Consider the following 27263-nt stretch of genomic DNA (forward strand, 5'->3'; position numbering starts at 1 on the left):
AAGCTAGTACAAGCTAGTTTCACTCTACTCCGCTATCCTCTCTCCCCCACTCTCAGCCTCCCTCTCTCCTCCCCTGTCCTGCTCTCTTCTCCTCCCTCTCCCTCACTGTGCTCTCCTCCCCCACCTCCCCTCTCTCTTCTCTCTCTCTCCTCTCCACCCCCAGCTCACATTCTTCTCGATGTCGATGAGCCTGTCCTTGAGTTTGAGGAGCTCGGCCGTGGCCTCCCTCTCTCCCTTCTCGGGCGGGGGTCTGAGCTGGGCCTGCTGGGTGTGGTTCGAGTGCGCCTCCTGCTCCTCCTGCCTCTGCTTCAGGGCCTCCAGGCTCCTCTTCACCTGCACACAGAGGCATGTTTGGAGAGAGAGAGGAAAAGGTTGGGTTTATTCTTTACAGTACTGAGCATAGTGAGCAAAGGATTGCGGGATTTCTCTCAAGACTGTGACTTCAGAGTGTGCACGGCATTGTGGGATTTCTCTCATGCCATTGCGATCTCTGTTTGCAGGGCATTGTGGGATTTCTCCCTTACTATAGTGATCTCAGTGTGCAGGCACTGTAGGATTTCTCCTGTACCGTTGCGATATCTGTGTGCAGGGCATTGTGGGATTTCTCCCGTACTGTTGCAATATCAGCCTGCAGGGCATTGTGGGATTTCTCCCGTACCGTTGTGAGCTCTGTGTGCAGGGCATTGTGGGATTTCTCCCGTACTGTTGCGATATCAGCCTGTAGGGCAATGTGGGATTTCTCCCGTACCGTTGCGATATCAGCCTGCAGGGCATTGTGGGATTTCTCCCGTACCGTTGTGAGCTCGGCGTGCAGGGTATTGTGGGATTTCTCCCGTACCGTTGTAAGCTCGGCGTGCAGGGCATTGTGGGATTTCTCCTGTACTGTTGCGATATCAGCCTGCAGGGCATTGTGGGATTTCTCCCGTACCGTTGTGAGCTCGGCGTGCAGCTGTTTGTTCAAGTTGCCCGACTCCTCCAGACGTGACTCCAGACCCTGGATCTTCTCTTCGCGGATCTGCAGGGTCTTCTTCATCGTCGAATCGATCTTGGACTCCAGGATCTTGTACTTACTGGTGGGACGGAGAGACGTGCCCAAGTCAAGCACAGACCAGTCAGTGTAAAAAAAAAAAAAACAATCTGACGCAAAACTACAGTCCAAGACATGCAGGCCCCAGGGCTCACTTGCAAAAGAGACATCAATCTCATTGCGACTTACCCTGGTTAAATAAAAGTAAATAAATAAATGAATGAATGAATGAATGAATGAATGAATGAATGAATGAATGAATGAATGAATGAATGAATGAATGAATGAATGAATGAAAAAGTTAAGAGTTGGTAAGGAGTTTCCCTCAGGCAGCAGGGAGAGACACAGAACTCTGCAGGTTTTTGCACGGCAAACAAAACCGCAAACAACTCACCCAGAATACCTGGCGAGGCCAAGGCCCCCAGGGGCAGCGTCCACAGAACAAGGACAGCACGACACACATTTGAAACACACAAAACTCGCTCCTCCATAACGGCTCATAAACACCACTATACCAGACTCAAATTCTCCTTGCTTCAGCACACTGAGGGACCGGAATACTAAGTTTGCTGGTTGATGATTTGAGGGTGGAGTTGGGGGTGAGAATTCAGGGTTTAAAATGTGAGGGTGGAGTAGGGGGTGAGGATTTAGGGTTTAGAGGGTGCGGATGGAGCCGGGGTGAGGATTTCAGGTATGGAGTGTGAAGGAGGAGTAGCGGTGAGGATGTAGGGTTCAGAGTGTGAGGGTGGAGGTTGAGTTTAAGGTGAGGTTTCAGGTTTAGACAGTGAGGGTGGAGGGTGTAGGTGGAGGGCGCGGGCGGAAGCACTCACTTGTCCTCGCAGCTGTGCTCCTCCTGCAGCAGCTTCTCGCGGTTCAGGCCGATCTTCTCCAGCTCGTGGCTCAGCTTCTCCAGGTCGTTCCACTGCTGCTGCACCTTCAGCTTCTCACTCACCAGGTCCTGCAATCAGGGCAATTCTGTATAAACAGGCACACACACGAGCACACACACACACACACACATGCATGCACACACATACACACACAAGCAAACACAAACACACACACACACACACACAAGCAAACACACACATGCATGCACGCACATACACACGCATACACAACCTCCCAGTCTCCTCACACTGTGTTTCGCTATTGCTCAGCACTTATTTGATCGTTTATAGCAGTAAGGTGAGTTAACACAGTAAAATCTCCTTGCCTGCTTTCTTAAGTTTTAACTGGGTGATTATGGGATGGCAATATAAACCGACAGGCTCTATGGCCGTCCAGGACCAGGACCGGGGAGGCCTGACTAAACCCATCCCACCCCGAGCCTCACCACCCCCAGCCCAGCTTCCGCCCCCACCTCCGCCCCCAGCCCGGTCCTCCGCCCCCAGCCCTACCTCTCTGAGGGTGGCCAGGGTCCTCTTGTCGATGGTGGCCTGCTTCTGCAGCTCCTTGCTCTCCCTCTCCAGCTCCTTCACCCTCCCGGCGGCCTCCCTCAGCCGGGCCACCTCCTTGCCCAGGGCCCCGTTCTCCTTCTCCAGGCCCGCCACCCTGGCCGCGCTCTCGTCCAGCGCCGCCTCCTTGGCCTCCAGCTGCTGCCGGAGCCTCCGCGCCTCCTTCTCCGCCTGCTTGCGCTCCTTCTCCGCCTGCCCCGCCTCCTGCTCCAGGCTCCGCCTCTCCGCCTCCGCCTCCTCCAGGCGCCGGGCGGCCGGCCGGAGCTCCTCCTCGGCCTCCCTGCGGAGGCGCTGGGCCTCGGCCCCGGCCTCGCGCAGCTCCCGCTCCAGCCCCTGGGCCTGGGCCCGCCCGCCCTCCAGGCAGCCCTGCAGCCGGCGGTTCTCCGCGTCCAGCGCCGCGCAGCTCAGCTCCAGCCGCTCCGCCTTCTTGGCCAGCGGGCGGAGCTCGTCGGCCGCCCGCGCCAGCGCGTCCCGCTCGCGCTCCAGCTCCGCCCGCTCCGCCTCGGCCTGCGGGAGGCGGGCGGCGGCCGGGCGGAGCTGCTTGGCGGCCCGCCGGAGCTCCAGGTTCTCGGCCTCCAGCTGCCGGCGCTCCTCCTCCAGGGCGCCCAGCCGGAGGGCGGCGTTCTGCGCCGCGTCGGCCCGCTTCTTCAGCCGCCGGTTGTCCTGCTCCAGGCCGCCGTTCTCGCGCTCCAGGGCCTCGGCCCGCTGCCGGGCCGCCGGCAGGGCGGCGGCCTGCTTCTGGAGCTCCTCCCGGGCGCCCTCCAGCCGGGCCACCTCCTCCTCCAGCCCCCCCGCCCGCTCGGCCCGCTCCAGGGCCCGCTCCAGGTCCTCGGCGGCCCGCCGCGCCTCGGCCTCGGCCTGCGCCAGCCTGCCGCGCGCGTCGGAGATGGTCTGGTGGAGGGCGCGGTTCTCCGCCTCCACCTCCCGCACGCGCGCCTCGCTGTCCTCCTGCGCGCGCTTGCGCAGCGACGCCACCGCCTGGTTCAGGTGCTCCAGCTCCTGCGCCTGGGGGGACATCGTCACGGGAACGCACGCGCACGTTTGTGAAAGCATGCACAGCAAATTCTCTAACTCACACATGCACACAAACACATCTATAGCCCTGTCTCTAACCAAGATACACACACACACATTACACATACACATCCTTACCCCCAAAATCACCCTCACACTCTAAACTCTATTACCCTGTCTCCAACTAACACACACACACACACACACACAACACAAAACCACACACAGTGGGATTTTAGGCAAGAACTTTCATACCCACTGAATCATGGCACTATTTTTCCATGAGTGGCAGATTATGTTTATCTTATGGAACAAAAACAGGAAAGACAAGCCACATATTTTCCATACTCCATTTTTAAAATGAATAGCAAATCATTCACTAAAAACATATGCATTATTTTTCTCCTTATCCATCTCTGAGGCCCGAGAGGAAGTCCACAGGGAGCCTCAGGTTGAACCGCCCCGCCCTCAGTATCCAGAGCTGCTCATGCAGCCCCCTGGTGGAGAATATGCGCCAACGCACCTGTCTGTCTTTCTCGGCCTGGGCAGCCTCCAGAGCCTTCTCCAGCTTCTGCTTGTCCTTCAGCAGCTCCTCCCCCAGGTTCCCCATGTCGTGAGTGGCCTGCTTCTCCTGTTCCAGTAGCACCTGCAGCTTCTCCATCTGAGACAATAACACAGAGACACCGCACTTGACTCAGACAAATAAAGGCATGACACAACTCACCCCTTATAACATATCATTTAATTCCCAGTGCAATTTTACTATTTGACTGGAGTACAGCTTCTCAGGGGAACAGTCTAATGTCAAAAACATTCTAATTTTCAGGTGTCAGTTACATAACCCAATGTAGGATACCCATTATCAACTTAATATTTTTTCATTCACACAATAGTAACAAGCAAGGACCACCATACATCCTCCCACCCAATTTGGTTGCATGACTGACACTAATGAAGAATACAGAGGAGGATTTGGCTAGTCATTAGATCATCTTGTTGAGGTTATGTTGTCCTTCTCTAGTTCTGTGAGTACAGAAATGGGTTTGGTACAGGTGGGGACACACCTCGCTGCGCAGCTACAGAGAACGAGTTTGGGAAGGCTTGTACGTTTTGTTAACGGTCTCGCTGAGGTTGTGGTTGTCCACTAGTTTCTAAGTGTAGTCATGACTTTAGTGCAGGTTGAGAGACACCAGAGAAAGCCATTGGGAAGGACCGTTTGTACGGTTGGTTCTACCTTCTCGTTGAGCTGGTTGTTCTCCTTCTCCAGCTCCTGGGTGCGGAGCTGAGCCTGGTCCAGGTTGAGGGAGGCCTCCCGCAGCTCCTCCACGCGGCTCTGGAGGCCCTGGTTCTCCTTCTCCAGCTTCAGCAGACGACTCAGCGCAGACTCGTTCAGCTCAAACACGAAGGACTTCCTCGCTGTCAACAGAAACAGGAATGCAGTATTATCTAGTGCTCATCCACATAGCTAGCTAATGTTAGCTACCTACTGTAATTCACAACTGCTAGCTAGCTAGTTAGGTACCCTTCTTAGCTACTAGTGACTTTCGTACTTCACAGGCAACAAGGCTATTAAGTTAACCAACAAAACCGCAACTATACATACACAAGTGCAGAACTTAGTTTCCAAGTGCACAGTCACATGATAGCATTGTATCCAATAAGGGGTTGACACATAATGACACCGGAACTGGAAACAGGGTGTCGCAGACTACGTAGGCATCACAGTCTTTGTGGTTACACCGCCGTTCAGCGCATTCTGTTCATTTTCTATGCAGAGGTGGTGTGGTGCATGATTACTATACAGCTAGCTGGCTAGTTCATGGAAAGCTCACCAAGGCTTAAAATCATTAAATACATTATTCCAGTGAATAACATAATTAAAATGCACCTTTTAAAAGTAAGAACAACAAATGATCCAGTTTTAAACAAGCCCCTCCATTGTTACCGTAACTGCAGTTTTGCAGAATTCAGCCACCGTTATTTTAACTTAAGTAAGAAGCCTGAGGAAATCGCAAAGACCTATGGGATATCCTACTCAGCGAAGGATACCTCTGATGCAGCTTTCAGAATCGTCTGAATGAAAACAGCTTAGGCATCATTTTTTTTTGCTAACCTTCGAATGAGACACCTCAGTGCCTTCCTGCCCTATGAGGCGCCCCTGCAAAGGCAGCACTTGCTGTCTGAGACGCGGTCACAAAGAGACAGTCCAAAATGCTGACGCAAAGTCTGATGTGCTGATTCATAGGCTAAAACAGTCGATGCGAAGGCATAAATATTCTGTCGGGAACACTTCACTCCGAGGCTCAAACCCTTGTGAAAAAAGGCAGACATTCCAGCCGATACAAATGTCAAAAAAACAGCACAAAGACCAAAACAGACTCCCTGGAAACAGATGGTTCTCTACCCAGTTTTCTCATCTAGATAATCCAATAAAGAGCCGTCATGAGGACAAAGACCATCAGTGACTACAGTGCGCAACTGTAAGAGGAACATCAAGCATCCTTGGACATCAGCATTTTGTCAAAGCTAGACACTTCTAATTGCCTAATAGAAGAGACTAATGCTTGAGCAGACAGAGTGAACAGACTTCAAATAAAGGAGGGCAGAGGGAAGGAAATTGTCTACAGCAGCTAATATTTTACTCACAGAGATATTAAATTAAGGTACAGAAATGTACACATTTGACTTCCCACAATACTTCACTGCACTCAAAACTCAGGCTTTCCGCCCTGGCCTAAAAAGGCGATTAAAGAAACCATGCCTGTATTACAGAAGATACAACATCTCCGTAACTGGGCAAGTACAGGTTTGGGAAGAAGAATATTACTGCATATTTCCCTCGGGCCAATATATCTCAGGAGAAGTGTCACTCCTGCCAAGAGGAAATATGATTTAGATGTAAGCTGGACAGAAGTTCTGTGCCTGAAAAGTACTCTCCGCTTTACTGTTCACTCATACAAGACTGAATCTGAAAAAAAGGAATCTTGACCTAAATAGGTGTATGGGTTGCCACATAACAGATTAGACAGAGGTCACAAGTGTTTTAATTTAGACAGCATCTCAGGTTTTCTTTCTGTTCCAAGGCCCAGACTTCCACTGTATGTATGTTGGCAACACTGTCATGTTTCAAACTATCAAACTTACTCCAGAGTACTCAAACTGGCTTAAAACCCAACTGTATAACGCTAATTTATGAGACTGATAACACTATCCTGGTACATATTTGACTTTGCAGATTAGAAATAAACTGTGATTGCGAGTGTGTGTGCTCGTGTGCGTGTGTACATGTGCGCGAGTATGTGCGTGTGTGCGTGTGCGTGTGCATGCGTGTGTACTGACCCTCCCCGCTGTCGTTGCTCTTGGCCAGCTGCTCCAGCTCCCAGCCCAGGTGGGCCGACTCGTTCATGCTCTGCTTCTGAGAGACCTCCAGCATCATGTTCTCCTCCATCAGCTCCTCCAGGCGCTTCTTATCCACATCGCGCTCCTGTGCACACCGCCGCAGCAGAACACACGCGCGTGAATTCTAAATCAATATCAATAACCTATGCACACACACACACGCGTGTGAATTCTAATTCAATATCAATAACCAACACACACACACACACGCGTGAATTCTAATTCAATATCAATAACCAACACACACACACACACGCGTGAATTCTAATTCAATATCAATAACCAACACACACACACACACGCGTGAATTCTAATTCAATATCAATAACCTATGCACACACACACACGCGTGAATTCTAATTCAATATCAATAACCAACACACACACACACACGCGTGAATTCTAATTCAATATCAATAACCAACACACACACACACACGCGTGAATTCTAATTCAATATCAATAACCTATGCACACACACACATGCGTGAACACACAAATACACAAACACACCAGCATGCAAATTCTAATTCAATATCAATAACCTATACACACACACACACGCGTGAATTCTAATTCAATATCAATAACCTATACACACACACACACACGCGTGAATTCTAATTCAATATCAATAACCTATGCGCACACACACACACGCGTGAATACACAAACACACCGGCATGCAAATTCTAATTCAATATCAATAACCTATACACACACACACACGCGCGCGTGAATTCTAATTCAATATCAATAACCTATACAAACACACACACATGCGTGAAGACACAAATACACAGACACACCAGCATGCAAACTCAAATTCAATATCAATAGCCTATACACACACGCACCCACACATACGCGTGAATACACAACTAAACAAATACACCGGCATGCAAACTCAAATTCAATATCAATAATCCATACACACATGCACCCACACATACACGTGAACACATAAATACACAAACACCCTGGCATGCAAATTCAAATCCAATATCAACAACCCTTACACATACGCACCCACACATATGCGTGAATACACAAATACACCGGCATGAAAACTCAAATTCAATATCAATACCCTGTACACACATGCACCCACACATACGCGTGAATACACAAACAGACCAGTATGCAAATTCAAATCCAATATCAATAACCCATACACATACGCACCCACACATATGCGTGAATACACAAATACACTGGCATGAAAACTCAAATTCAATATCAATACCCTGTACACACATGCACCCTTAAATATGCGCAAACACACCAGTATGCAAATTCAAATTCTCACTCAATAATGTAAAAACACCTATACACATAAATACACAGAAGCACTAGCGTGCAAATTCAAATTTAATATGAATAACGAACGCGCACACACACACACTCTTATACATACGCAAATACAGAAATACACCAGCAGCCAAATTCAAACTGAAACATACAAACTGAAACATTCAAATTCAAACATCCACACATGCAAGGAAGTAGATACAAACGAAAGGAAGAGACACACGCACACACACATAAGTAAATCTGTTAATAAACATGCATGCATACAGACGCAAATACATAAATACATCAGCAAACAAACAAAAAAAGCCCTCACACACAAGTAAATGTATAAATACACGTGTGCGTACACACACAAATACATAACTACATAAGTACACACCTTGAAATTCACCCTCACACATGAACACACTACACACACACACAGACACACACACACACACACACACACACACACACAAAGTAAATGTATATGTGAATACACAAGGACAAGCAGTCACATGCACACAGAAACACAGAAATAAACTAGCTGTGGAGACAGTGGGAGTGAAATGCGTCTCAGGACCGACAGGGCTCACCATCTCCACATCGTGCAGTTTGGAGCGCAGCTGCAGGTTCTCCTTCTCCAGCTCGTGCAGCTTGTCACAGCGGCCCCTGGCCCCGCTCAGCTGCTCCTCCAGCAGAGCCTTGGTCTCCATCAGAGTCAGGTTGTCCTCCCGCAGCTCCTGCTCACACACACGCACACACACAGGTGCACACACAAAAACACACGCGGACAAACAACCAAACGGGGAGACAAACACATAAGAACAAACAGACAGACAGAGAGAAACAGACAGTCGGCACATTAGGGGCTACATATTACAAGTGAGTGTATGTCCTTGCCTGTGTGTGTGTGTGTGTGTCTATGCATGTGCGTGCATGCATGTCTGTGGGTCCGTGTGTGTGTGTGTGTGCATGTACGCGCGTGTGTGTGTGTCTGTGCACGTGCGTGTGTGTGTGTCTGTGCGCGTGCATGTGCGTATGTACGCACGTGCGCGCATATGAGCGCGTGTGTGTGAGCATACACAAGCCCTGACCTCCACGCGGGTCTTGTAAAAGTGCACGTCGTGCAGCCTCTCCTTGCAGCGCGTCAGCTCCGTCTCCAGGCGGTCCACGCGCCCCGCCCGCTCCCGCAGCGCGTCCAGCTCGTCGCGGTACACCCGCGCCGACCGCGCCTCCGCCAGCAGCTGCATGCCCTGCGCGCGCGGACACAGGAGAGCGCAGGTTAGCACAGGTGAGCGCAGGAGGACACAGGTGAGCGTAGGTGGGCATAGGTGAGCATAGGAGAGCATAGGAGGACATAGAAGGACACAGGAGGACACAGGACAGCACAGGATGACACAGGTGAGCACACGTTAAAGGCTAAAACTGCATTCCAAAATCACAAATAAACTACAAGATTTCTTTCATTACAAAGCCATTACAAAGTGTCAGTCACACAAAGACTTTAATATTGGGAAAGATAACTAAAATATATTGCTGTGTTGAAGAGTATCTAACCACAGGTTTGTGTTTCAGGGTTCCTTCTAGGTGAATCCTTCTTCTATCTCACAGAATAGAAGTGTATGCTAATTGAATAGTCTAGGCTGTGTTACATTTTTAAGAGACTATTCCAGTTGAGAGGAGGGAAATAAAAACTTTACCAAGAGCTTTTTGACACCATAAATCTTGGCACTTATGACACGGGGAAGGAAATGTTTTTCTTTGGAGGCAAGACTGGTGGATTGCATTATTGTCACTTGGATAACTGTGTCTGTGTGTGAAGGACCTGTGTGTAATGTGTACTGCCTCTCTGTAGGTTCCTCGTCACACAGACCTCCTGTTTGAGTTTCTGCAGCTCCAGGTCCTGCCTCTCGATCTCGTTCTTGGCGTCCATCAGCTGCTCCGTCTTCTCCTCCCTGCGGTGGGAAAACGGGACAAATGTGAATTCAGAATTTCCATCCATCCACCCATCTATCCATCAGTCTCATTACAACCACACTCCTGTCTGTGCCTCACCACGCCCCCTGCATTCTGCTCCAGTAACGCCCCTGGCAACACCCCCTCCCCTTAATAGCACCCCCTCCCCCACCAGAAGCTCCCCGGAAACACTCCTGGTAACCCCCCCAGTAACTCACATGGTAACACTCCTGGTAATCCCCCCAGTAATTCCCCTGGTAACACCCCACCCCTAGGAAATCCCCCAGTAACAGTCCTGGTAACTCCGCTAGTAAAACCCCCCCAACCCCCCTGACCCCACCCCAAGGAACTTCCCCGGTAACACTCCTGGTTACGCACCCCCCAGCAACTCCCCTGGAACCCACCGTGGTAACGCCCTCCACCCCTGGTAACGCCCCTGGTAATGCCCCCCCTCCCCCAGGGTAACCCCCTAGTAATCCCCGTGCTGACGCCCCCCCCCCACTCACAGCTCCTGGCGCGAGCGGCGCAGCCGGGCCTTGCTGTCGGCCAGCTCCACGGACAGGTGCTGCCGCTCCTCCTTGCCCAGGATGGGGACGGAGCCGCCGCGGAGGAGCGGGCGCTCGGGGGCGGAGTTCAGCGGCGGGGCGGCGGGCTGCTGGGACTGCAGGTAGTCCCTCTCCTGGGTCAGCTCCAGGATCGCCTGGACGGGAAGGCGGGGTCAGGCTACCCGAAAAACGGGCAAGGCGCTGTTCCTCAGTGCAGGTGTCTGAGAACGCGTGTATGTGTGCGCGCGTGTATGTATGTGTGTGTGTGTGTGTGTGTGCGTGAGTATATTTGCGTAACATAGTTTCTATAACTGTATGCACTTCCTGACTGTGGAGCCAAAAGTAAATTGGACACACTAAGTGGTTAATAATGCTTAATCTATTCTCATCCAGACTGTAGCACTTAATTTAATACTGAATAATAAGATACTCGAATATTCAGCAGAACAGTTGATTATGCTAATGGCACAGGTGCTTCTTGCAGTCCCTGCTACACTGTTACTGCTGCTAGCATACCCTCAGTAGTCACTGCTGCTCTTATAAATCTACTGGAAGGAACTTATGTACTTGGTTTTGTCACACAGAATGAGTGCGTCAGCGAAATGGAGGTGATTTTATGTTCTTGCACGGCTTGCATAAACACAAGGTTATAGCGGGTAACGGTCTGACAGTGCAGTTCACAGTTAGTGTAATAAGCATCCTCTTAATACCACATTTAATTCCATTCATTTGCGTAGTGACAAACAGCCAACCCAGGCAACCTACTCTGTCCTTATGCTCATAGTTACCGTTAGCCGCACTGGGTGTGGTCTGCATAAATGTGAAATTTCAAATTGGAGAAATTTCTCAAATTAAATGCGTAACAGCAAGGAAATCCTTAACATTCCTCACAGGAAGTGTATCCTGAGCGTCGGAGGCACTCAGAGCAGTTGATGTTGACAGAATTAACAGCCAACAAAAAAAAAGCGACCGTGAAACTAACGATGCGAGCAGTCTGTATCGCGTCTGATGATTTCTGCTGTACGGTTCCGAGTACGGTGAAAACCGCACCGCGCGCGGGCGACCGAGCGGAAGGGGAGCGGTCGGCACGGCACCTCCACGCAGTCGTCCCGCTCGTCGATGAGCCGCCGCAGGTGCAGCGCCATGCTGCGGGAGAGCGGGTCCAGCTCCTCGGCCGGGAGGTCCGCCAGCTCCAGCCACTGCAGGTCCAGAACGTTCTCCTGGTTTTGGGTCACCTGCAGATTTCCCCCCCCCCCCGGAGCGAGGCGCAGTTAGGATAAACCGGACGTATTCAACACGCCGTCGCCATGGAGACGGCAGCACCTCAACTAGCCCTCGCTTGCAAATGAGACTGCAATTCTGAAACTTCCTAGCTACATAAAGGTTGCAACAACAACGACAGCAATGATAACAATAATCATTTGCACTGGCCCCGCCTACTGTGCACACCTCACCCAGACCCCGCCCCTCACCTCCTGTATGTGTGTGACGATAGCAGCCTGCGTCTCGATGTCCAGCAGCTTGATCTTCTCGATAAACTCCTCTTTTCGATCGCACTGGAGGAGAGAAAAACAACGTTTGAGCCAGCTTGATCTCCACGGGCTTTACTGCAAGGGGGCGAGCAACGTACCTCACGGACCACAGACTGAAATATGGGCAGTGCTGCCAGATTTGAAAAAGTGAACCGCCTGAAGCCATTTTTCCTCGCACAGTAACATTTAAAAAATTAGGCTGATTGGGCGGGAATCCGTCCAATCTGGCAACGCTGGATATGGGCGGCAGATATAATTTAATACATTGTGTGTCATTCGGGGTCTCTGAGTATTTATGGGGGAGAGAATAGGGAAGTGTAAGGCACTGACCATGCTGAGGAATTACTCACTGCATTCCAGGAGTAATACTTAGGCTGGCAGCCATGGCTACAGTCCCACATCGGTTCTTGGACCAACGCACCAAAAAGAATTCTAACATTTTTAAATGTCATTTTTGAAAAGGAGAGTGCACTCCTTTCCTTCCTTTATCCATACAGGGGGAAAGCAGAGTGGGTAACAGACAGAGGTGGTATCACGGCTCTGAGGGTGCCATGGTGGGGGGAATAACCCGCTCACTTGGTGGGACTTTGATTGCTAGTTTTTATTACTGTACATTTTGGTTTCAACGAACACTTCATTACCTAACCAAATAATGAAGGGCTGTGTGAGGATGATGTGAATGGTAGCGCATCCTGCTACAAAGAGAGTGCTGTCAGTGCTGCTGTGTACGCTGGTACATATAGTGTCCAAACACCCAAAAAAAAACCCTAAGAACCAGAACCTCCAGAACCCCCACGTCTGCCATCCCAGAATGCACCACAAGACCCCTAAGACCTGGCAGCAGCGGAACCGATGTGTCGTCGGGGTTCGTGAGCGGGGGACGGCATTACCTGCACGGCACAGCCGAGCATCAGCAGCAGCAGCCGGTTCATCTCCTCCATGCCTTTAGCTGCAGGGGAAAAGCTAAATGTCATTTGGACATACACTGGCACGTCTTAAAATATCTACAAACAGCATACATACATCACTTAAACAGAGAGAAAAAAACAAACAGCATGTAATTATTTAATGATATTAACGACTATAGGCTTTTTACAGGCAATTAAGACCAACTATTAACATGACTTAACTGTAATAAAAACCTTAATCTTAAATATAATTCAACTGCAATTAGGAGGAACAATCCAATCAATCCCCAGATAAATCTCATACCCATCAATCTCAACAAAGACGAACCAATTCCAAATGTAACTATCCCAGTTAGGGCCAATTCTAAATGCACTCACATTGCAAAAACCGATCCTAAACGCTACTCATTCCCAGTTAAAATCCAATTAATCCCCACCCAAACCCAATTAAAATCAAACCCTAAATGCAATTCCATCCTAGTTAATCAGAAACAGATTCTAAACTCAGCTCTAATCCCACAGAAACCCCAGCAGTGGGTTTTCCCTGCTGTCTGAACACAGCCTGAAGCATTACCCCCCAGACCTCCCCCCCCACCACCCCTCCACCCTTCCTCCTCCCCCCTTTGATTAAATCACTGGCCCTCACTGAGAGTGTCAGTCGATACACCACAGCCAAAGCAGGTCAGGAGGAGGCTAAAATCTATCAGAAATCCTCTCAGAAATAGGGCACTGTCACCAGGGAGACGCCATAAACCACAGACACTGATAAACCAATTCACTATCACCAAATGCTACTATCGCGAATAACGCATCACATTTATATTCTGAATCTCAAAGGACTTCACAGTGGGGAGGTAACCTGTAAGTTGTGCATGTAACACCACCAGGCTGTATATAGTAGATCACTGTGCAGCAGAATGCTCGTCATCTGTCAGCTGAGGTGGACAGGGAGGGAATTACCGAGCCAATCAGGTTGAGGAATGAGTAAGGTTGACCTCGTTGAGAAGGTCGGGTCGGGAACTTGTTAGAGACACCGAGGAAGCTCCTCCTCTTCCTGATAAGCGCAGCTGGATCTTTAATAGCCAAGTCCGAAACTGGGCTTTAACACATCACGGAAACTCTGCAATGACAGTCCCCTGGGGAAGGCCTTTGACCCACGCTGGCCCCCACGCAAGGGTCAATCACTAAATAGACTTGGATGGGCCCATCACTGAAACTATTGAGATAAGCTCAGCCCTGAATCTACTGGAGCCTGTTTGGCCTAAATCTACCGCCATCCGCTGATCAGTTCAGCACAGCGACTTGGGGGAAAAAACACTGTTCACGTTCCCCTTGTTGCAGATAACCATGCCGAGACGTGCACAGGAAGACGGAAGCAAATTCAAACTGATAAAAGAAAAACTATTTTTGTCCGTGACAGGAACAAAGCAAAACACTCGTAACAAAAACAAAAGGAGAGAAGGACATCACTGAACACGAACGGGAGGATGAGCTGCTGGACTTCAAATTATGGAGCTTCAAATCCGCAGACAGTGGGATTACAAAGGGGAATTCCCTGGCCAGAATTTCATTCTGATCCTACAGTACAGAGCTAGTTTATGTTCTTCACAGAAATACAATGAAAAATACCAGCTATTCTACAGGTAAATTTTACGCATTCACAGACCCTGCATAGACATGTAATGCAGGTATGCACAACTCCTGCATAGCCACCTCCTGCATAAGCGACCTGTTGGATTATCTGACTGCCTCCGTTAAATGTCAATATAAATTTGTATTCAAGGCTGACAAACTGTTGAAGTGGAGTACATTCATGGTATACTCATACTAGCATCCTCCCCCCTCCTCCGCAACACAAAATTTTTTTTGAAACAAGAATGAATGAATTAAGGATTAATGATAACGATGAAACAAGGATTAATGAATTAGTCCAGATGCCTGATGTGCCTCATATCCGAACAGTGCGAGAATTCATCTTGTACACTACAGCAGTACTATGACAGCCTATGGCATCTGTGGTCTATTTATTGCATGTCACAGGCTGTTTAAGTCAGGCTGTAGAGTCAGCGCTCTGTGACTCTGGGCTCTGTGACTCTGGGCTGTAGACTCAGCGCTCTGTGACTCTGGGCTGTAGAGTCTGTGACTCTGGGCTGTAGAGTCAGTGCTCTGTGACTCTGGGCTGTAGACTCAGCGCTCTGTGACTCTGGGCTGTAGACTCAGTGCTCTGTGACTCTGGGCTGTAGAGTCAGCGCTCTGTGACTCTGGGCTCTGTGACTCTGTGCTGTAGAGTCAGTGCTCTGTGACTCTGTGCTGTAGAGTCAGTGCTCTGTGACTCTGGGCTCTGTGACTCTGGGCTGTAGACTCTGGGCTGTAGACTCTGGGCTGTAGACTCTGGGCTCTGTGACTCTGGGCTCTGTGACTCTGGGCTGTAGAGTCAGCTCTCTGTGACTCTGGGCTCTGTGAATCTGGGCTGTAGACTCTGGGCTGTAGACTCAGTGCTCTGTGACTCTGGGCTGTAGAGTCAGCTCTCTGTGACTCTGGGCTCTGTGACTCTGGGCTGTAGAGTCAGTGACTCTGTGACTCTGGGCTGTAGACTCAGCGCTCTGTGACTCTGGGCTGTAGAGTCAGCGCTCTGGGAGGAGAGCAGCAAAGGGCTTTCCTGCCTTTCCCACTTCCTGACCTCATTAAAGCACGCCAACATGTGCATCCTTCGAACGGCAAAGCTCGCTCAAGAACCCATCTGCACCTCAGCACCGCAGAGAATGGGTGAGAAAGAAAAACAACACTTTCTGTCTCTCCCCTCCCTTTCCTCCACACCTATCCTTATGCCGCTCTCTTCCTCATTTGCTCCCCTCTATGCCCCCCCCATCTATCCCTCCACTCAACTTTCCAAAACAAGAGCTCCAAAGTTTCTTGATTAGTTTTTATCAGGCTAACAGCACTGCACAGAAACCCACAAGAACAACACCATAAAAATATCAACCTGTGCAAACACACAAGCACTGTACACTAAAGCAAAATGCAAATATAATAAGTGTTGACAAAAGAAAAACAGCATTATTGTATATCATAAAACAGTTAGCTCTAATCTCGCCATCTGATAGGTTGAAAGCTGTGGTATAATACATGTATACCATAGTCCAATGCTTTATGGTTCTATTTCAATTATCACTCTGCAGCTGCGCGCAATTTTTTTTTAAACAATCGTCCTCAAACACAAGTGCTATTAGCAACAAATCTCAGGGACAGGAGAAGGTGGACTACCTCACCACGCAGAGCAATGCACCTCCTCTACCAAACAAAATCTGGTGATCTCACTGATGTTGGACAATTTTTGAGTGGTTGCACATTCAAGGGGAACATAGCTTATTGATGTTTCACGTATGTAACATCAATAAGGCATAGCTCACTAATGCTAGCTTGCCAGCTAACTAGTTTGGCAAAACAAAAAGTGTTTACTAATGTTGCATAGCAACCATCTGGGACTACATGTGGGCAGCCAGGAAGTACCTCTCTTATAAATTATTTGTGTAATGAAATAGTTTTTCATTGAATTTTCTCTGTCTATTATCATACATGGCAAATGTTTCATAAAACAATAAAACTACATTACATATATTTAAGCAATAACTGACACAACATACCATATAGTAGTATATTGTGATTCTATCATAGTTAAGGGCAAACACCCACCCCTTAGCTGAATCATAATCACAATACACCACAATGCAATCACGATACACCAGACTGCCATGAATTACAGCTTAATTATATGTAATGTCATACACTATAGCCTACGCATGTCCTCCTTAGTACTTCTTCCAAGTAACTCCAATCTTTGGGCACAGGCCAGCTATGGACCCACGCAGCTCAGCATGGACATCAACGTTGCCCTCAGAGCACACTTCAGCAATGCTGTGTTCGGTCCTTCTCATTTATATTCACCAGTTTCTTTATTTTCTCCTGATTCTGAAAGCCTGTTGTGACTGTAGGCCTGTCCCATATCTCTGAAGTCCTTTGAGAGCACAAGCGAGGCAGCGTACGCGACTGAAACGTCCTCAGTCAGCCACCGATGCTTCTCCCACTGAACCAGGTCAGCTGAGTAACTACTGTGCTAGAGGCTTAGAAAAGGGCTGAGGTAAACAGCAGGTGCCGAATCGTTCAGAGGGGCAATGAGGAAGGAAACACCCTTTCAACTAATACCCTCCCTCCCTGGGATTTCTCTTCCCGGCTTCCCCCTGTGGGGCTCCCTGTACCACAGCTAACAGCTAACGGTTAGCTGCTAGCACTGCCACAGGTGGGATCAGGCCCAGTGTCTGTAACTGAGAGATGGTGCCTCAGATGCACGTTCTGCCCAGGAGCTCTCAGTTTGATTGACACTCCGGGTCTGAGGTGTCGCTCCAGCTGTTTGGGGGAGGGGAGGGGCAGGCTGACGTTACCTGACAGAGGGTCCTTGCTGATGGAGAGGGCGTTGGGCAGGTTCATAACCACGAGCTGCTGCAGGTTCTCCTGAAAAGACAAGCCGAGAGAGAGGGGGGGAGGCGGTTAAAAACGGCGACGCAGCAGGAAGCACCCCAGCGACGGCACCGCGAGGCCCGGGGGGGGCGGGGCCCGTGACCCGCGGAGGAACCTCACGGCGGTCGGGCCGCGCGGCTTTGTGCGCCGTGAGAGAGGAAGGAACGAGCACATTAACGAGCAGGCGGTTCGCAGACAGACAGAGGAAACGCCGATGAAGAGAGAGCAGTGTTATGTGTGCAGGGCGGGGTCAAATAAAGCTGGCAAAGGAAAAAGGATGGGATGGGCTGAGAATGTGCGCACCACAGGAGGTTCGTCCACGGAGGACATGGAGGACCGTCCCCCTCAAGAATCTGAGGTGAAAAAATCTATAGAAATAACACTGTCGACAAATCACTTTCATATCCATTTTGAAGCATCTAGGACACACAAAACCCCAATTGCCAACATTTAGGCCTAAGTCCCAACAGCAGCCTCTATTGCAAAGGGGAAATGTAGCAGGGAGGACGCTGCTGTCTCTTCCTCCTCAAGCCTCAATATGCATCCATTCAACTGTAACCTCTTTACCTCAACTTTTCCTCTCCTATCCCTTACACTGCAAAAATGACACTTACAGAGGACGTCCTCCCTAATGCCATTAGACCAATCAGCCATTGAAATAAAATGAAAATACAGCACAAAAATATTTGTCCTTCCCTGTTTCCGCTGGGATATATACATTCACACTCATAAAGGTGCACACACAAACACACACACACACACACACACACGCACACAAACACAACCATGTATGCACGCACGCACGTACCCCCTAACAAGCTGGTGACAGGCTGACCACTCGCACTCTGACACTGTTCCGTGCTCCGAGCCATAGGTCAACATACAGCACACATGGTTACCAGCTCCTACACACTGCAAACAACAGACAAGACCGGACATGTCCTGCCCCCTCTAGTGCTCCATTCAACCGCTCGGTTTCACTTTAAAATACACTCACATTCTCTCTCTCATATATACACACACACCTCTACACACACACCTTCATATTCTCTCTCTCTTATCTACACACACACCCACACACCTTAGCATTCTCTTCTCACTCTCTCTCTGTCTCACACACACACACACACACACACACACACGCATGCATGCATGCACGCACACTCACAGACACACCTTCACATTCTCTCTCTCTCGCACATATGCATGTGAACACACATTTTCATTTTTATAACCAGGTGATAACTGTAATCACATTTCACAATATTATCACAAAATAGTGATTTCACATCAACCTTCCTGTCAACTGTCAATCATTACCACCTGCTAAGATTCAGGTATGAGCAAGTTTTTATTTAGATTTGTTCTGTCCCTTAGCCAAAGGGGTCAACTTCACCAACCGTTATCAGTGCGATTGCTTTGGGTCTATTTCCAGCTTTGTGTGCCTCAGTCAATCTGGATCTCGGCCAAGGTTGATTCAACTGTTAAAATGTCTTTAGGCCAAAGATCAGTAAGCCAAGAAAACCTCATTCATGACAAGCAAGAGGAGAGAAAAAAAAAAAAACAGAGGGCGGCCGTTTCCGCGGCAACGAGCTCTTTGAGTTTCAGGGTGTCGGTTTGCATCGTAAAAAAACTGCCTGAAAAAAGTCTGCAGCACGGCCTGCTGATCTAGACGATGATCTACGAGAGGAAGAATGCGAGATGCCAAGAGTATCGCTGCGGGAAAAAAAAAAGCGGGAAAAAAGTTCCTAGTGACTCAAGATGTTTTTCAGACCAACAGCTACTCGTATGAAAAAAAATAACAAAAACAAGCAGCACTCAAATAGCTTGTGGAGCCTTACGGTCTTACTCTGGGCCTAGTTACAATGAAATCCCCCCCCCCCCCCCGCCCCACCATCCCACATGTCAAGAATGGCAAAGCGGGCCCCTATGACATCACGAGACCCCGCCCTCGGCTCCCAGCTCCCCCAGCTGATGGATTGACCCCCGGGTACGGTGGGGGAATTACCCGCGGTAATCCATCAGCGGGGGCTGACACCCCCTGTCTCTGAGGGAAGCCTCCCTGGGCTCCCATTGGCTCACACCACCTTCTCTCCAAACAAAAGAGGGCCCCAGGGCTGAGCTCCGCCGTCAGGCAAATGGGCGGTGCTATCTTTTCAGCGGCGACTGCACTGCCCTGGCACCCCCCCTCGTGTCCGCATGAGGGGGCATTAAAACATCTTAATGTTATAAGATTATTCATCTCCAACCCCTCAGAGTTGCGCACATGCCTGAGGCTAATGGTGTACCCTCTGTGCTGATGAGACGATGGCAGAGACAGCACTTTGATAATTGGGCTAATACGATTTCCCAATTTGCTTAAACACACATGCTGCACTTCTGCACACCGAAACTTCCACATAAAAAATATGTTCACATTCACGTCTACTGGGACGGGGGGGGGGGGCTTTCTGAGTACGTCGAGGACCGAGACTCGTCCCTATAGGAGCGGGTTTCATTTCACCTTTGGGGGAGACAAGCTGCTAGACCACCTAGTCTCACGTAGTCAAACATCAAGTCTCGCGGGCGTAATATCTAGTCTAGCCATAAATTCATATGAAAATATTGGGGGTGACACGTCTCCCTGTTTTCCCCAAAGACCTTTCCGTATGCTTGTTCACACAAGCTTGTAGATGGCCTAATAACAGCACAAGAAAGTTTTTTGCACAGAGACCTGCTCAGTAGTAATCAGAGACCCATAAACAGTCCTGTCAGGGTACAGTATGTTCTACCAGCCCCATTATTCACACCTGCGAAATGAATTCCCCGCAAACGTGATCCGTTGGCAGAGGCTACCGAATTAAACATGAGGCTAATCACCCGCGATTGGTGAGGTGCCGTCATGACGACGAGATGGCGGTGTTGCCTTACCGCTGTGTTAACGGACACGTAGTCACCTGGAAATAACCCGACACCGAAAAAAGAATTACGCCCGCGATCGTTTTTCACCTGGGGAGGGGGGCCTCGCGCGGGGGTGTCCGCTCGCACCCGACATCTGCGCGGCGGCGTGATGTCATCGACACCGGCGATCGCAAAACACGAGCCGGAGACAATCTGCTGATGCATCTCGCTAGCGAACGCTGACGGGGAGATGGGGTACGGAGATATTCTATCACTCCTCTGATACACAAATACACTTACGCATGTACACACACATGCACACAAACACACACACACACACACAAGCACAACACACGCACGAGCACACGCAAACACACACACCCACGCGCGCACATGCATTCACACACCACATACAGACATGCACGAATGCACACCGTCTACATTATTGATGAAAGGAAAGATACATTTCAGGTTAGTTTGCCAGAGTAATTGACCGGTGGTAGCCCGACAATAGAACACTGAAGTAATACCCCCTCCTCTCTCCTCTCTCCCATCCCTCTCTCCTTCTCATCTTCTTTTCGACAGATGTCACGCATCAGCACGACCGAAGCTGGATCAAGCGTTAAATCATAAAAGCGTGCTTCTTAAGGTGGAGAGAAAACTCGATAATACCTACGGACTACTAATGACACAAGAGGGGCCTCCTGATTGGCTACTCACAACGAGGGCAAGCCGGGTTATTAGCGAATTACAAGTGGCAATTGGAAGCAGAGCAAAGAGGAACCGGGGGGAAAAAAATCTCCCTCAGAAGTTAAACAAATATCTCTTTAAATAGAGAAGGGCGATTTCACTGAAGTGACGGCGGCAGGTACTTCAGACGGAAGGCCGAAGGGAGAATGGCCTTTGGCGGTAACTCTACGCCGCGCGCTCGTCGCGTTTCCCACACAGAGACGTCGCCACGGCGGGTATTCTGACGTCGGCTTTCATAATTTCATGTCATTTCACGCCAGCCCTTTTCTAAGAAGGCTGCCAGTTCATCCAGCCCCTTTGTTTGAAAACACCGACACACAACCCACAACCCACCTCTGATCTGAGGCTTAACTGTAATCATCCACCCAAAACAGATTTGTTTATCTCTTTTGTTACCACGGTGACATTTCAGACCGTCTCCTCACCAAAGTTTGTGTATTTTACTGTCGTCTGAAGGACAAACAGATTACACTGTGAATACAGCTTGGATTGACTAATATCCTATAATATCTCACAAAAATCTTGTAACATAAGCCAAGTCTGTAGGACAGGTATATTCAAACAGAAGCCCAGGTGCCAAATTTGGCCTACTGCATACTTAATGGGATACTTAATCACTGAGAATTAAAATTATATAGCCTATATAATACGCATCAGACATACAAATAATGTCAGTTATGTGTCTTAAACTCATACTCACTCCATCTTGCCATTAACATACTGATATTCTAATAACAGCAACAGTACTACTGATGATAAGATCACATGTAAAGTGCTTTTCAGGCCACATGTTCAAAGTGCTTTACGACAGCACAATGAAACAATAGACATAATGATGCAATACATTTAAAAGAAAGCTGGAGGGCCAGCCCTACAAATGTGAATGTCTGTGACTGAGTGAGTGAGTGATGAAGTTACACCATTGGTTGGCCGGATCACATGTGTTAGGTCGAGCCATATACTAGGTTTTAACCTGGTCTTGTTTTTGCATTGTCCAACAAAAAAGTAATTCAGTGGCCGAAATAATGAGCTGAGCCATTTACAGAGTTTAAACAGTATGGTTTATGTACTCCCGTTTGAACTTACATACAGTGGTCCTAATGGACAGCCTATCAGCGGTTTACAAGTAAGGTCATCAGCCTGTATTCTGCAATATCGCCTGACAGAAAGTGAGGCTTTGAAGGGCTTAATGAGTGTGATGCACTTCATCAAACAGGAATTCCGGAAGCTTCTTTTTAGCGCCAGCTAAAGTCTCAGCACGCCCCATTTCTGCGCATTACCCCATGCTGCGATCTTCATTTCTTTCCGTTTCTCTCTTCTGAAATGCACGACCTTTGACCTCCGACCCCCTCCCCACTTTGGGATTTGGCCGGAACCGGCTTGGCTGTGTGCGAGACCGGTCTACACGTGCGTCCCTCTGACCCCCCCGTGTAAAAATCAACAGAGTGACCGCAGGGACGCTCACATGCGGGTGTACATAACCAGAAGGTCGCCTGCGCTGGGGCTTCGTCCCCGGGGTAAACAGACCCGCGGTCGTCTTCCCAGATCGATCTGTCATGACCTTCACCTTCCTCAAGAGCTTGATTAAGTTTCAGTGTGTCCTCTCTTTCATCTGTGTTACCATATGTCCACAGCCTGGTATTGGTGTGAATGATTCTTGCCATGTAGGTCAAAAAAATATATATTTAAAAAAAACTAATGACTATTCCGCTGGTATGCCAAAGTGGAAAGTGGGTATTCCCATCCAAAATGGAGGCAAAATTCTGGATTCAATCAAAATTTGTCATTAATTTTGACTTTCGAAAGCGTTTCTTTATTTCGATAGAAACACAGAATGCAGTTTGTCTTGGTCACAGCCAATTAAAATTTAAATTAGGCCACAGACAGATTGGCCGTGAAGAGAACATCAGAAGCCAAACGCTGCCAGTAACTGGTGATCAGTGCGTCGGCCCCGCTCTGCGCGGTCACACTGATCACGGCGTGGCCCCGGGGCCGCTCGGTCGCGCGGTCACGGAATCCCGCCCCTACCTGCCGTTTCATCTGCGACAGGGGATCCCCGAATTTGTATTCGCGGCTCAAGCACAGCGCTCCCCTCCATTCAAAAGAAGCTGAGAGGGAGCCATGGGCCCGGAGGAGGAGCCACACACACGCTACCGCACAAACCAGAGAGGGCGCGCACCGCCACAGCCGCAGTGATCACAACTAAACCGCATTCGACTGAACCGGTTTTAATTAAACACATTTCTTTGTTGCTACTTTCGTCGCTAGTTTTGAGACAGATGCACGCAGACTCATTCCCTCACCTCTCTTTCATTTCCTGCCTCTCTCTTGGCCCGACCCTCTGTCTCTAGGTCTGCCTCACCCCCCCCCCCTCCTTCCCTCCCTCAGCAGGAGAGCAGTTAGCGGAGGGGGGTTGATTGGGGCCGTGAGGTCCATGCAGTGTATTCCTGCAGCTCTGTCTCTAGAGACTCCAGAGTGAGGAGCACTCTGATTCGTTTGATCGTGCGTCCGAAGGTCTGGACAGAATCCATGTGCATGCTTCCCACAGTGTTAAAATGAGTGACTGCCATTCACCTTCCACCTGTAGTCTTGTGCTCCACTGATATAGGCTACAGTACTGCAGGCTCCAGTTAATAATGATAAAAGTGTTAAAGGAACTATAGCGGTATGTAAACAGGTGTGAGCGTATGTGTGTATGCGTGTGTGCGTGTGTGCGTGTGTGCGTGCGTGCGTCTGCGGGTGTGTGCGTGAGCATAAATGTGCATGGATGCATATGTGCGTGCATACATGCATGAACATACATGTGTGAGTACATGTATGTGCGTGTGTATGAGTGTGTGCGCGCATGCATGCTGTGTCAAATGTGGCTCAGTTAACCACAGGGCAGGAGGAGTCGATCCAAACCCAGCAGTGGAAACGGGCGGATCGATGTGATCCAGAATCTATACGTGACCCACATCGAGGCCGGCCAGCGGGGCCAGCGCCCCTGACCTCTCCGGGGGTGGGGGGTGGGATCGACCAGCGCCCGCCCGCTCTGCGGGACCGGAACGCCCCGTGCGCGGCGCGGGCTGTGGCGTGTGACCGCCGGTCAATGCGCCGGCGTTCGCGGTCCACCTCCCCCAGCCCCGCTGACCCACTGCGCTACTTTCACACCTCTCCAGAGGGCACGGTGCAGATTAACCCCCTGGGTACGTAGCATGCATGGTGCAGTCTGTAGCTATCTGGACAGTGACACAATTTTTGTCGTGTCACTGTACAAATTTTGGAGAACCTTGGCACAGCACTCCAGGACACTGGATTTGAAATGAAAAGGTAAATATTATGTTGAAGAGCAGACTGTCAGCTTTAATTTGAGGGCATTTACACCCATAATGGGTGATCGGTGTAAAAAATTACAGCCCTCTTGTACATTTTTTTGTCCCCCCATTATAAAGGGCAGTAATTGCTTCATGGATCAAGTCCAATGTGCTGGAGTACAGAGCCAAAACAACAAAAATTGTGTCACAAATAGTTGTGGCCAAATACTTACGAACTGTTCTGTATCTGCACTGGCTAATCACACAAGCCATGGCAGGAGCTCGCTCACTCAAAAACCTCCAGCCAATCCCAGACCTCACGTATTGCCGTGCCGTTTACAGACGAGCATTGCGTCTTTTCCATTACAAGCGTGCCGCACCTGCTCGACGGAGCTGATTGGCAGCATCTCTACTTTGCCCTCCCACTTTTCAGTGGTGCCGCTGAGTAAGTCAAACAGCAAACCATTAGCGCAGCATTTGTGACGGCACTCATTTCTCCCCCCCCCCGTGAGATTGACAGATGTCACAACTGGCTCTCGAAATTTCAGCAACACGCAAGAATTCTACAGTACAAGACTTCACAGCCAATTTAAAAAACCTTCCTCATTTTGAAATGCATCTGGCTCAGAAGAAGAAGCCAAAAAAAGAAGGTGGTAGATATTTCCCCATAAATTTTAAAAGAGCACTAGTTTAAGTCTTGATTTGTGACATTTTTGTCTCATAAAAGTGACATAATGTGGCACCTGACAGGCATCTCATACATACGTATTTATTCCCCGTTTGTGTTTCTAAAGCAAAGACACAGTTATCTTTATTATTTATTTATTGGTATAAACTTGTTTGCATTATTCAACACTGCATTTCAGTATTTTGACAAGCTGTCATTTCATGGAAATACGTGTTCTGAATGACAAGATTTTTGCTAGGAATTAAAATTAAATAGTTGTGGTCAATAGTTCATGAAAGAATATCCAAAAAACAGTGTTATATTTCACAGACATACACACCCATAAACTGTGAAACTGAAAATTTGGTCTCAACTATTTCCAGAGCTGCATGTGGACAGAGTACTATTTATTAGCTACTTTGAGAATTGTGCTTGGAGCATTCATGATGAACTTTCTCCCCGATTCTCCTTTCCTTTTTGGCTCTAGGCTACCTGTTGCATGTCATGAAATTAAAAGAGACAGACAGAGAGATAAGAAGAAAGCAGACATGAAACAGCATAATAATTCATATGCAACCAAGACGTAACGGCTACGTGTGCCCAAAGAAAAGTGAAGACCAGATGCAGGCAAACAAACAAGATGTTCAGGGGACCGAAAAAAGCACATGACCCCCCCCGTCACATGTCATGCTTGCATATATTGCAGCTGCTGAGTCACAGGTTCAAGCCCAAGTTATGCCTACAACTATGAAGAAGTCTACAGCGGTGGGTGTCACCCCCCCGCCCCCCCACCACTATGACAGGGTGCAGGTGTCTGACAAGTACAACTGATGATTCCTAATTGGACACTGGTCTTCAGACCGGTGGTCAGGTTAGTGCGGTTCTCAATGTCTGAGAGCGCTTAATATTGATTCTTAATGTACGTAAGGAAAGCTCAAAGCAGCAGACTGCGATTAATTGGTTTGGGAGTGGCTGTGTTCTGATTTATAGCGGATTGGCGGATGGGTGGTTTAAGAGGGAGGTGAGGGGGGGGGGGTTGGGTGGGGTGGGCAGGCTGCGTTCCAGTCTGAAATGTGGCTGGCTAATGTTTCCCCTCTCCTGCTAATCGCTACACATGAAAGGGCCAGAGTTTTGCTGTTCGACTCAATTAGAGGAAACGCGCTTCTGCGAGAGGAAAGGAAAAGAGCGGAGGGAGAGAGAAAGAGCGCGAGACGCAGAAAGAGACAGAGACAAAAGAAGAGAGAGTGAATGGAGTCTGAATTGCGCCAAATTAAATGACATTTCTGCATTGAAATTGACCATTTTCAATGCAGAACATTGAAATTACAGTAATATAAACATTGCTCCTCAGTTCTACTTACTCTTTTTAATGACAGTCATCATTAATATCATGTACAATATGCGTATTCATATAGTGAGTGAGAGAAGGAGAGGGACGGGCTGAATGAAAGCAGAAGCCTGCGGCCTCCTCGCGTCTCGGAGCCGACCCTTAGCCTGAACGCGCTGTCGAGTGTAACAGACAAGCTAACGGGATATTGCGCGATAGCTCAAGACCCAACAGCCCACATCCTCCTTTCGCCACGACTCCTTGAGCGCCAACCCGATACAATCCCAGGAGACGGAAGGGTGGGGGTGAGGGTGGGGGCAGCGGGTGGGCATTCCTTAAGTCCCGAAGGCCCCCACCCTGCCTTTCCTATGCAGTCGGAGAGCAGTACGTACCCCACTGCCCCCCGTGAGTCCTCCTCCCAGGGCCTGAGCTCTCCCTGCCCGCTGAGAGGGGGGTATTGTAGCTGAACCCCCTTTCTTCGCCTGGCTGACTGTGGGGTGGACGGGGGTCAGGTCAAAGCGGATGGACCGTAAGCGAAAAGGTTGTGACCGGCTGGCAGAGCAGCAACGAAAAATGTGACGTTTCCTTACAATGCCGAAAAACAAAACTTTGCTTTCAAAGAGGGGGCAGCACTGTTGCCTCTCAGCAAGAAGGCCTGTGAAGCAGCCGTGTTGCCCTTGGCTATAACCTGGCC

General features: G+C 49.2%; 1 protein-coding gene across 1 annotated transcript in view; it reads right to left on the bottom strand.

Annotated features, from left to right (window-relative positions):
- Positions 1-27263, bottom strand: part of ccdc88c (coiled-coil domain containing 88C) — a 76549-nt gene that overhangs the window by 23727 nt on the left and 25559 nt on the right. Inside the window, exons 4-18 of the mRNA XM_035413713.1 lie at positions 17574-17643; positions 13117-13175; positions 12167-12250; positions 11789-11929; positions 10656-10849; positions 10067-10148; positions 9288-9446; positions 8787-8933; positions 6838-6982; positions 4733-4914; positions 4022-4159; positions 2428-3489; positions 1858-1985; positions 929-1070; positions 169-333 (exon numbers count right to left, since the gene is read on the bottom strand). Coding sequence (XP_035269604.1) covers positions 169-333; positions 929-1070; positions 1858-1985; positions 2428-3489; positions 4022-4159; positions 4733-4914; positions 6838-6982; positions 8787-8933; positions 9288-9446; positions 10067-10148; positions 10656-10849; positions 11789-11929; positions 12167-12250; positions 13117-13175; positions 17574-17643 — 2898 coding nt within the window. The remainder of the gene's footprint in view (positions 1-168; positions 334-928; positions 1071-1857; positions 1986-2427; positions 3490-4021; positions 4160-4732; positions 4915-6837; positions 6983-8786; positions 8934-9287; positions 9447-10066; positions 10149-10655; positions 10850-11788; positions 11930-12166; positions 12251-13116; positions 13176-17573; positions 17644-27263) is intronic.

The sequence above is a fragment of the Anguilla anguilla genome, chromosome 1 (genome assembly GCF_013347855.1).
Source record: "Anguilla anguilla isolate fAngAng1 chromosome 1, fAngAng1.pri, whole genome shotgun sequence".
Classification (NCBI taxonomy): domain Eukaryota; kingdom Metazoa; phylum Chordata; class Actinopteri; order Anguilliformes; family Anguillidae; genus Anguilla; species Anguilla anguilla.